Source organism: Chlorocebus sabaeus, chromosome 16, assembly GCF_047675955.1.
Source record: "Chlorocebus sabaeus isolate Y175 chromosome 16, mChlSab1.0.hap1, whole genome shotgun sequence".
Classification (NCBI taxonomy): domain Eukaryota; kingdom Metazoa; phylum Chordata; class Mammalia; order Primates; family Cercopithecidae; genus Chlorocebus; species Chlorocebus sabaeus.
Genome location: NC_132919.1, coordinates 36,667,999 through 36,680,188, shown reverse-complemented (window position 1 = coordinate 36,680,188; position 12,190 = coordinate 36,667,999). Strand labels below are relative to the sequence as shown.

Below are 12,190 nucleotides of genomic sequence, written 5' to 3'. Positions count from 1 at the left end.
ACATATTGGTAGTGAAGCTTCAAGAAGAGAAGCTGAGAAACTTATCCCAAATATAGAGATTGTTGGTATATATTGTGTTATGTATGACTGGTTATCTGTCGCTGGCTAGGCTTTACATCTAACTAGATTTTTGTTTTGAATTTCCATTTGTGCTATGGTAACATCTCCTACCACTAACACAGTCATACTATTTTGAAAATTATGCCATTGACTTAGAAAGTGAGCTATAGAGTTGGAGCATCTCGGTAAATACACATAAGTTCGTTATTTTAACCATTGGGGGAAAACCTCTTGATTTCTTGTTTCATGGATGATTGACCTAGTGACATCATCATCATAAATGGACAGTATATTTAAGTTTTAGTAAAGGGTTGCCCTTTTATTTGAATATTCTCTGAAATGACACTTTAATGAAGCAACAACAGATAAAAGACCTTAATTGTAAGGTATAAAGTACAAAGAAAAGGAATATAAATATTCTAATATAATTTTTTTCAGAGTACATTTCAGATGAATTTTTTTCCCCACAGAAACAGGATCTCACTTTGTCGCCCAGACTCTGGTATAGTGGAGCAGTTATGGCTCACTGCAACCTCAACCTCCCAGGCTGAGGCAGTCCTCCTGCCTCAGCCTCCCAAGTACCTGGGGCACACGCCGTCACACCTGGCTAATTTTTTAAATTTTTTGTGGCAATGGGGGTCTCCCTACGTTGTCCAGGCTGGCCTCAAACTGCTGGTCTCAAGCAATCCTCCCACCTTGGCCTCCAAGAGTGCTGGGATTACAGGTGTGAGTCACCACGCCCAACCGCAGATGAGTTTTTTACTTTTTTAAATTATTTGTTTTTGAGACAGGATTTTGCTGTGTTGTCCAGGCTGGAGTGCAGTGGTACAGTCATGACTCACTGCCGCCTCGACCTTCAGGGCTCAAGTGATCCTTCCATGTCAGCCACCCAATTAGTTGGGACTACGGGTATGTACTACCATGTCTGGCTAATTTTTTATTTTTTGTGAAGACGGGGGTCTCGCTACATTGCCCAGGCTGATCTCAAACTCCTGGTCTCAAGCAATCCTCTCGTCTCCTCTGCATGCCAAATTGCTGGGATTACAGGTGTGAGCCATGCCAGCCTTCAGATGAGTTTTGAGATCAGAGGATAATAATAAATGAATCATGTAAGTGACAATAACTCATGTTTGTTAAATGAAACATAGTCTTTTATGTTAGAGGTAAAGGATACATTTGTAAGACTTTCTTTTTTAAAAAAATTAAATACATACAAAAATAGAATAGAATAATGGATTCCTGTCTGTCACCTAGCTTTAACAGTTACCAATTCTTGGCCAGTCTTGTTACTGAATCTGTTCTCCCATTCACTTTCCCCTTTCATGTGGCATTTGGAAGCAAATCTAGACATCAGATGATTTCTTTGTTTTTGTTGTTTTTTGAGACAGAGTTTCACTGTTGTTGCCCAGGCTGGAGTGCAGTGGTGCAATCTCGGCTCACTACAACGTCCGCCTCCCAGGTTCAAGCAATTCTCCTGCCTCAGCCTCCTGATAGCTGGGACTACAGGCACGCACCACCACGCCTGGCCAATTTTTGTATTTTTAGTAGAGATGGGTTTCACCATGCTGGCCGGGTTTGTCTCGAACTCCTGACCTTATGATCCACCCACCTCGGCCTCCCAAAAGTGCTGGGATTACAGGCGTGAGCCACCGCGCCCGGCCTAATTTTTGTATTTTTACTAGAGATGGGGTTTCACCATGTTGGCCAGGATGGTCTCAATCTCTTGACCTCGTGATCCACCCACCTTGGCCTCCCAAAGTGCTGGGATTACAGTCGTGAGCCACCGCGCCTGGCCCAAAATATTTTTTTTAAAAAGAAAATATTGAATGTATATCTTGTACTAGGCACTATGCTAGGTATTGAGAATATAGTGGTAACTATGGTCACCTCATAGAATGTAGAGTGTGATGGAATAATATATTTAACAAATGACTGTTTAAGTGAATGCATGCATGTCTTGATGTTACCATGGAGGTAAAAAAACAGTGTGTCATGAGAAAGTTTAACAGGACACAATTTAGATTGCCGAGTCAGGGGAAGATCTCTGAGGAAGTGACATAGTAGTTGAGAGGATTTGGATGAATTATAAACTAACCAGGCAAAGAATCATGTTACCAGTGCTTCATGTAGAGGTAGTAGCATATGTGTGCAAAAATTATGAGCCAAAAGAAACCTAAGGTGGCAGGAATGTAGGAGACAGGGAGAAACAATAGTAAACAATGAGGTCAGAAATATAGGCAGGCATCAAGGCCGGAGGCAGTGGCTCGTGCCTGCAATCCCAGCACTTTGGGAGGCCTTGGTGGGAGTCTCACTTGAGCCCGAGTTCATAGACCAGGCTAGGCAACATAGTGTGACCCAGTCTCTACAAAAAGTAGGAAAATTAGCCAGGCATGGTTGTGCATGCCTGTAGTACCAGCTACTATCTGGGGCTGAGGTGGGCAGATTGCTTGAGCCCAGGAAGGAGATTGAGGCTCTAGTGAGCCATGATCATGCCACTGCCCTCCAGCTTGTGAGACAGAGGCCAGACTGTCTCCCAGGGAGAAAAAAAGAAAAAGAAAAAGAAAGAAAAAAAGGCCAGGCATGGTGGCTCACACCTGTTATCCCAGCACTTTGGGAGGCCGAGACAGGTGAATCACCTAGGTCAGGAGTTTGAGACCAGCCTGGCCAATATGGTGAAACCCCATTTCTACTAAAAGTACAGAAGTTAGCTGGGCGTGGTGGTGGGTGCCTGTAATCCCAGCTACTCGAGAGACTGAGGCACGAGAATTGCTTGAACCTGGGAGGCAGAGGTAGTGAGCCGAGATGGCACCACTGCACTCCAGCCTGGGTGACAAGAGCGAAACTCCATCTCAAAAAAAAAAAAAAAAAAAAGCAAAAAAAAAAAGCAGGGGTCACGTGGCTTTTAGGAGCTCAGAGGTAACATTACAGATTTTGGATTTTGTTCTACAGTGAGAGTGCCATTTAAATAAAGGTTTTAAACGAGAATGGCATGATATGAGTTTTTCTTTTTTTTTTTTTTTTACGATTCTGGCTACTGTGTGGACAGTGATTTTGAGGGAGACAAGTGGTAGTAGAGAGACTAATTCTATCAAACTTTTACAGTAATCTAGGTGAAATATTTGAGATATAAATCCTATACATATATATAAGCATTGTATTATTTCAGGTTCTTATATGATGCATATATAATGTAGATATACAATTTAGAAGCAAAGGTGGAATTTTATTACACTTTTCAGGAACTTGTTCACTTCATGTAGCGTGGTCATTTTTCCTTGATAACAACCCCTTTTCATTTCTGAAGTTTTTGGCTATTTAAAGAGTCTCTGAGAGAGTTCCAAACATGAATGAGATGCACAGGTTTCATTGGTATGTGTGAGTGTGTGTCTGCAATTATGTGCCTTCAGGTTTTCTTAGAACATAGGTGTTTTTTGGTTGGTTGGTTGGTTTTGAGACAGAGTCTCGGTGTCACCCAGGCTAGAGTGCAGTGCACAATATCAGCTCATTGCAACCTCTGCCTCCTGACTTCGAGCAATTATTGTGCCTTAACTTCCCAGGTAGCTGAGACACGCAGCCATGCCGGGCCAGTTTTTGTTTTTTTGGTATAGTCAAGGTTTCACCATGTTGGCCAGGCTGATCTTGAATTTTACCCGTGATGTAGTGCTTAGGAAGGCAATGTTAGCAGGTAGCTTTTAATAAGGCTCTGATATAATTTATTCCATTTAAAATTTTGATAAATCTGGAATTCATTTTTGTTACATTTTATTAGGTAGGCATCTTTGTTTACCCATTTTTATGAACTCTTTATTAAGTAATTTTTTTCTTTCCTCAGTGGTCTTAAAATGCTTCTTTTGTCATACGTTAATTTTTATATACACTAAGGTCTGTTTCTGAACATTGCATTTTGTTCTGTTGGTTGGTCTGTCTTCATACCTGTATAATATTGTTTTAATTGTATTTTTATTGTCTATTTTTATCTCTGGTGGGAGATAATTTGCCTACTTCTAGAAATAAGCTTGTTTTTCCTTTCTTTAAGGAAAAACAACAGCTAAAAGTAGTTGATATAGCCCTTTAATAGCTTCATTATGCTACAGGTACATAATATAAACACTGTAATGAACTAAAATAAGTTTTAAAAATCTTATATGAGAATCATTACCGGAACACAAAGCATCAGTTTCCTCTTTTCTAAGCTCTGTTTCATAAGATGTATGAATCTATGAGGGGATTAACCTTTAAATCGTCTATCATTTCTATAAAAATATTTTAAATTGTCCATTTAATACTTTAAAAAATTTCCTTTTATATTATCTTCAAGAGGCAATGTAGGGTAAGTTGTTAAGAACATGGATATAGAAACAAACTGCCTGGGTCAGATTCCTGCTTTGCCCTATCCTAATTTTGTGATTTTTGAGAAGGTTATTTAACTCTGAATGCCTCAGTTTCCTTGTCTGTAAAAGGATAGAATGAATAATTTATGAAAAGCACTGAGAACAGTGCCTGACACATAAAAGATCTCTGTATGATTAGGAGCTATTTTTATTCTGGATTGGTATCCAAAAACCCCTTTAATTCATAAAAATGTATTAATTTCAGGCCTGGCACAGTGGCAGACACCTGTAATCTCAGCACATTCGGAGGCCGAGGCAGGTGGATCACCTGCCTGGCCAACATGGTGAAACCCCGTCTCTACTAAAAATACAAAAATTAGCTGGGTGTGGTGGCGGGCACCTGTAATCCCAGCTACTCCAGAGGCTGAAGCAAGGGAATCACTTGAACCTGGGAGATGGAGGTTGCAGTGAGTCAAGTTCATGCCACTGTACTCTAGCCTGGGCAACAAGAGCGAAACTCCGTCTCAAAAAAAAAATTACTTTGCATTTTTTAGATAAACTTGGTAAGGATGAGTTGAAACAAATTACCCTTTCCCCACAATTTAAATGTGATCCTATTTTATTAACTAGAGAAACTCATACCTGTAATCCCAGCACTTTGGAAGGCCGAGGTGGGCAGATCACGAGGTCAAGAGATCGAGACCATCCTGGCTAACAATGGGGAAACCCTGTCTGCACTAAAAATACAAAAATTACCTGGGCGTGGTGGCGCGTGCCTGTAGTCCAGGCTATTCAGGGGTCTGAGGCAGGAGAATCACTTGAACCTGGGAGGCGGAGGTTGCAGTGAGCTGAGATCACGCCACTGCACTCCAGCCTGGGGACAGAGTGAGAGACTCTGTCCCCCCGACCCCCCCCCAAAAAAGAAAAATTTAAACAGCCAAATATAGAATCTCATTTAGTAGGATACACCAGTTTTTAGTCATTAAAGGAATATGGTGAATTGTAAAATAACATAAATTTTGTTTTTAGGCAAAGTAGTTGTATAACTTGTTTTTGTTTATTCTTTTTTTGTTTTTTTTGAGACAGAGTTTTGCTCTGTCACCCAGACTGGTGTGCAGTGGCATGATCTTGACTCACTGCAACCTCTGTCTCCTGAGTTCAAGCGATTCTCTGCCCCAGCCTCCTGAGTAGCTGGGATTACAGGTGCCCGCCACCACGGGCCTGTTTAATTTTTGTATTTTTATTAGAGACAGGGTTTCTCCATGTTGGCCAGGCTGGTCTCAAACTGTTGACCTCAGGTGATCCACCTGCCTTGGCCTCCCAAAGTGTTGGGAATACAGGTGTGAGCCACCATGCCCAGCCTATTTATTCTATTTTTAAAAAGAAATTCTAAGCCTTAAGTTTGATAATGATGAGTCAGTCATTTTGGTAAGAAGCGAAGATTTTTATCTTAGTGTTTTTGGAGTGTGTGTTTATATTTATTGTGATAACTGTTCTGTCACAAATCAGAAATTTATCCCCTTGTTAAGCCCATGTTACGAGAATGTGGTCATAAGTTCTCAGCTTTATTTTCCCTGAGTTGTTCTGTTTTGGTTGTCAAGTAAATAAGACAGCAATTAATAGTAGTGAATTTTACAGCATGCATTCCCAGAAACTCTTACTTTTCTGTAGCAGAAAACAAAGTCCTCTATACGAATAGCAAATATAGGCTGAACGCAGTGGCTCACACCTGTAACCCCAGCACTCAGAGAGGCTGAGGCAGGAGGATCACTTGAGCCCAGGAGTTCGAGACTGCAGTGCTGCATTGAGCTATAATTGTGCCACTGTACTGCAGCCTGGGTGACAGAGTAAGACCATAAGTAAATAAATAAATAACAAATCTTTCCTGATGAAGGTTTTAATGTTAACATAAATGTCTAACTATTATGTGAAGATAACATTGCTGCCTTTCCTTCCTGAGCATGTGGTGGTCCCTGTCCCCTCTCCCCTGTAGCAGTTATACATTTTTTGAAGTAGTCATTATGGATTTGGATAAATATATTTACCTAATTTGACCTGACCTCCATTGTGACTAGTGATTTATGCCCAAGAGTGTGCTCAGGTTTTTTTATGTTTTCTGTGCACCAAGTAAACTGGCCCATTTTGAGAGTGACCTTGTCCTCTTTATGAAACCCATGTTCTCATCAACTGAGCTGTTAAGTGTCTGTAATATAAAGTCAAATAAATCCTGCTTTCTAGGGCACTGTATTATTTATATAGCACATGTAAATTCAGAAGCATTTGGTCTTGAGATCAGGAGTTCAAGACCAGCCTGGCCAACATGGTGAAACCCCATCTCTGCTAAAAATACAAAAAAATATTAGACGTGGTGATGCATGCCTGTAATCCTAGCTACTAGGGATCCTGAGTGGGAGGATTGCTTGAACCTGGGAGGCAGAGGTTGCAGTGAACCGAGATTGCACCTCTACACGCTGTTGGTATTGTATCACTTGGGCAACAGAGCAAGACTCCGTCTCAGAAAAAAAGCATTTGGTGACATTGAGGTGGGTTGCAGGGAGGGACAATAGTATTTGTCTTTTTGTTTATTTATTTATGATGTTTTTGAGACAAGGTCTCACTCTCACTCAGGCTGTATTGTAGAGACAGGGTGTCACTCTGTTGCCCAGGCTGGTCTCCAGCTCTTGGGCTCAAGCAGTCCCCTTGCCTCAATCTCCCGAATAACTGGGACTACAGGTGCAGTTTATATTTTATAAATTTATTTATATTTATAAATAGGATCTTATTATGTTGCCCAGTCCTGTCTCAAACTCCTGGCCTCAAGCAATACTCCCTCCTTCGCCTCCTTAGTAGCTGGAATGACAGGCTCAAACCACAGCACTCAGCCTTAAAATGTTATTTTAAATTGTAGTCCTAAAAAGTCAGAATGTATAAACGATTATGACATGATTAGAAATCCTGCCATCCTGTATTATTATAGACATGCTTTACTATTGGTGTGTTTTTGAAGTGTTATACCCAGGACTGAACTGAGATTTTTGAGGTGGCCGTATTGACCAGCTCTGTTTTTGCTATTATTTTGATAATTTTACATTGACTCTCCAGTTTTAAGTAAAAAAGTTAACAGTTTAACATTTCTTCAATGATTTTTATCTGTATTTAATAAATACATAATTATGCAGCGCTTTGTAGTACTTGCCTTGTTCCAGGTACTGTTCTAGGTGGTTTACAAATACCAATTTGTAACGATTATATACTACTATTAAAATATTTTTATATCAATTGCAGAAATTTGTTAGTGTTACATTTCTCTTAAGCATCTTTTCTGGAATTAATCAAGTTACATTTATCAGATATGATTAAAGTAAAAATAAGAATTAAATTGCAAAACTTTTATGTCATAATTAATTGTTTTTTGTTTCAGCTTTACCAACAGGGACGATTATGTCAACTGGGCAGTGAATTTTGTGAATTGGAAGTTTTTGCTAAAGTACTGAGAGCTTTGGATAAAAGGTAAATTCTTTTTTTTTAAATTGTAAAATATACATAACACAAAATTTACCATTTTAACCGAATTTAGTGGCATTAAGTATATTCACATTGTGGGCCAGGTGCAGTGGCTCACGCCTGTAATCCCAGCACTTTGGGAGGCTGAGTTGGGCAGATTACGAGGTCAGATCGAGACCATCCTGGCTCACATGGTGAAACCCCGTCTCTACTAAAAATACAAAAAATTAGCTGGGCGTGGTGGTGGGCGCCTGTAGTCCCAGCTACTTGGGAGGCTGAGGCAGGAGAATGGCATGAACCTGGGAGGCGGAGCTTACAGTGAGCCAAGATGGCGCCACTGCACTCCAGCCTGGGCGACTGAGCAAGACTTTGTCTCAAAAAAAAAAAAAAAAAAGAAAAGTATATTCACATTGTGCAACCATCAACACCATTTATTTCCAGAACTTTTTCATTACCCTAAACAAAAGCTCCTTACCCACTAAATAGTAACTCCCCATTCCCTCTTCCCCTTATCCTGTGTAGCCACCATTGTACTTGTAGATGAGTTTAACTGCTCTGATATCCCATATAAGTGGAATCCTATAATGTTTATCCTTTTGTGTGTGTTATATTTCATTTAGCATCATGTTTTTAAGGTTCATCTATGTTGTAGCACAAGTTAGAATTTTATTTTTTTTTTATGGCTAGATTATATTCCATTGTGTGCATATACCACATTTTGTTTATTCATCTGTCAATGGATATTTGGGTTCTTTCTACCTTTTGGCTAGTTTGAATAATACTGCTGTGAACATGAGTGTAGAAATTGCCTTCAGTTATTTTGGTTATATACCCAGAAGTTGAATTGCTGGATTATATGGTAATTCTATTTTTATTTGTTTATTTTTTAAGACACTTAGTTTCACTATGCTGTACAGGCTGCCTTCGAATTCCTGGGCTCAAGGGATCCTCTTTCTCAGCCTCCCTGCCAGCTGGGACTACAGGCACTATGCCGCTGCACCCAACTCCTATTTCCAGTTTTTTTGAGGAACTGTCATACTGTTTTCCATACTTTTTTTTTTTTTTTTTTTTTTTGAGACAGGGTCTTGCTCTGTTGCCTAGGTTGGAGTTCAGTGGCATGTTCGTAGCTCACTGCAAACTGAAACTCTCCTTGGCTCAAAGCCATCCTTCCACCTCAGCCTCCTGAGTAGCTGGGACTATAGGCACATGCTACCACACCCAACTAACTTTTTTTATTTTTAGTAGAGATGAGGTCTCGCTATGTTGCCCAGGCTGGTCTTGAACTCCTGGACTCAAGTGATCCCCTTGCCTCAGTCTTCCAAAGTGCTGGAACATAAATTCATTTTTAAGTTACTTGTTTTTTAAAATTCCACTACACCTCTTGTTAATGCATGAAGTTATGTTTATTTTTGACTAATTTCTTATATAGTTTAGAAATTATTTCATAAATATGATTGTATCAGAAAATTTAGAGTGAATAAAATAATTTTGCCTCATAAGTGTAGTACCAATATAAATCTATAACATTGTTTCATTGAGAAATTATCTCAATTAGTTTTTCCATATAGCTGGTATTATTTCACTATGAATTATGTTTATTTGCAGTTGCTACCAGAACCCCTGTCTTACCTGTTTCCAGTCACTACTTCCCCTCCCCTAGGGTAACCACTAGATTAATTTTATGTGTTTTAGAACATATTAAATAAAATATACAGTTTGTGCCCTTTTGTGTCTGGCTTTTTTTTTCTCCAGTATTGTTTTATGAGAATCACCTATGTTACATACAAATACAGTGTGTTCATTCTCGTTGCTGTATATATATGGTGTTTTATTACATGAAAATAGTATTCATTCTATTATTGATGAACATTTGGGCTGCTTCCAGTTTTTAGCTATTATAACTCATGCTGCCCTGAACATTCTTGTAAATGTTTTTTGGTGAACATATGTATACATATCTATTAGATATATACCTAGAATTAGAATTTGAAAGCAATTTAAGACAACTCAAGGAGTCTTTGCCAACATCATAGAGAATATAGTAAAAATATTGTGGCACTAATTGTACAACCCAAACAGAAGCTTGGCGACAAAAAGATCATTTGTTCTGCCTCCTCCTATCACTTTTGGAAAGTTAACACTTTGACAGTTTAGCTTTTTGAGTTCAAGAAAGGGAGATTGAATTCATCTTCCTGTTGTATCATCATGTAGTAGTATTAGCTACAGATCTGGCTTTTCATTGTACTTGCTGTTTTGTGTTTTTTATTTTTTTTTGGAGGCAGGGTCTCTCTTCCATCACCCAGCCTGGAGTGCAGTGGCAAGATCATGGCCCACTGTAGCCTCGACTTCCAGGGCTGAGGTAATTCTCCCCTCAGCCTCCCAAGTAGCTGGGAATACAGGCATGTGCCACCACACCTGTCTGATTTTCTTGTATTTTTAGTAGAGACGGGGTTTCGCCATGTTGCCCATGCTGGTCTCAAACTCCTGAGCTCAAGCCATCCACCTGCCTTGGCCTCCCAGAGTGCTGGGATTACAGGTGTGAGCCACCATGCCTGGCCTGCTTGCTGTTCTGTTTAGTGTTCTTCCCTAAGTTTAACTGCCATTAAGTTTTCAGGGGTACATAGTAGGTGCATTTATTTATGGGTTAAGATACTTTGATACAAGCATGCGATGTGTAATAATCACATCAACATAAATGAGGTGTCCATCACCTCAAGCATTTATCCTTTGTGTTACAGACAATCCAGTTATATTCTTTCAGTTATTAAAATGTAGAACTAAATTATTTCTGACTATAATCCTGTTGTGTTAGCAAATAATAGGCTTTATTCATTCTTTCTATTTTTTTGTACCCATTAACCATCTTTATTTGCCCCCCTCTCCCAGTTACCCTTCCCAGCCTCTGGTAACCATCCTCCTTCTCTCTATATCCATGAATGCAATTATTTTAATTTTTAGCTCCCACAAATAAGTGACTACATGCAAAGTTGTTCTTTCCTTGGCTGGCTTATTTTACTTACCATACAGTTCCATCCATGTTGTTGCAAATGGCAGGATCTCATTCTTTTTTTATGGCTAAATAGTACACCATTGTGTATATGTATCACATTTTCCAGATGCTGTTTTAGATGCTGGGGCCATAGCAGTGAGTAGGATCTACAACGTCCCTTCCTCATGGAGTTTGTATTTTCAAGAGGGATGATAAGATAATAAACAAGTAAGTCGGCTGGGCGTGGTGGCTCACACCTGTAATCCCAGCACTTTGGGAGGCCAAGGTGGGTGGATCACCTGAGGTCAGGAGTTCCAGACCAGCCTGGCTAACCTGGTGAAACCTCATTTCTACTAAAAATATAAAAATTTAGGCCAGGCACGGTGGCTCACGCCTGTAATCCCAGCACTTTGGGAGGCTGAGGTGGGTGGATCACCTGAGGTCGGGAGTTCGAGATCAGCCTGACCAACATGGAGAAACCCCGTCTCTACTAAAAATCCAAAATTAGCCGGGCATGGTGGCACATGCCTGTAATACCAGCTACTCAGGAGGCTGGGGCAGGAGAATCGCTTGAGCCCGGGAGGCAGAGGTTGCAGTGAGCCAAGATCGTGCCATTGCACTCCAGCCTGGGCAACAAGAGCAAAACCCTGTCTCAAAAAAAAAAAAAAAAAAAAAAAATTAGCTGGGCATGGTGGCGGATGCCTGTAATCCCAGTTACTTGGGAGGCTGAGGCAGGAGAATCGCTTGAACCCAGGAGGCCGAGGTTGCAGTGAGCCGAGATCGCGCCATTGCATTCCAGCCTGGGTGACAGAGTGAGACTCCGTCTCAAAAAAAATAAATAAATAAACAAGTAAGTAAATAGCATGATTTCAGTGTTCAGGGGTAACTTTGAAATGTGGCCTGTGTACTAAGACTATAGAGAAACTTCTTGATTAGTTGATTAAAAGTTAGTCTGTAAAAAAAAAAATCTAATAAATAAGAACTTCTCATTTTGGTAAAAGAAGACTAGAAAAACTTTTAAAAACTTTCCTTACTCTAAAGAAAGGATAACTTTGGGGGTTTGAATCTCTCTAGGTAGTTTTAAACATGGCTGTTGTAAAGATTTAGTGGAATACCTCTTTTTCATCTCTTAGGTTATCTTTCACCAAATCCAAATCTTTTGGTAAGTGTTTTATGTATTTGTGAAACTAAAAGCATGTAATTTGACCTTTTTTTCCTTTATCCAAAGCAGTGACTCTGTTATTTACAATTTTGTTTAAAAGGTTTTTTTCTATTGAAATGTAATTCACACACCATAAAATTCACC

At 39.8% G+C, this 12,190-nt stretch overlaps 1 protein-coding gene across 2 annotated transcripts in view; it reads left to right on the top strand.

Annotated features, from left to right (window-relative positions):
* The window catches only part of APPBP2 (amyloid beta precursor protein binding protein 2), an 81,060-nt gene that overhangs the window by 14,720 nt on the left and 54,150 nt on the right, over positions 1-12,190 (top strand). For both annotated transcript variants that reach the window (XM_008011202.3, XM_037993374.2), the window contains exon 2: positions 7,813-7,901. In XM_008011202.3, the coding sequence (XP_008009393.2) occupies positions 7,813-7,901 (89 nt within the window). The remainder of the gene's footprint in view (positions 1-7,812; positions 7,902-12,190) is intronic.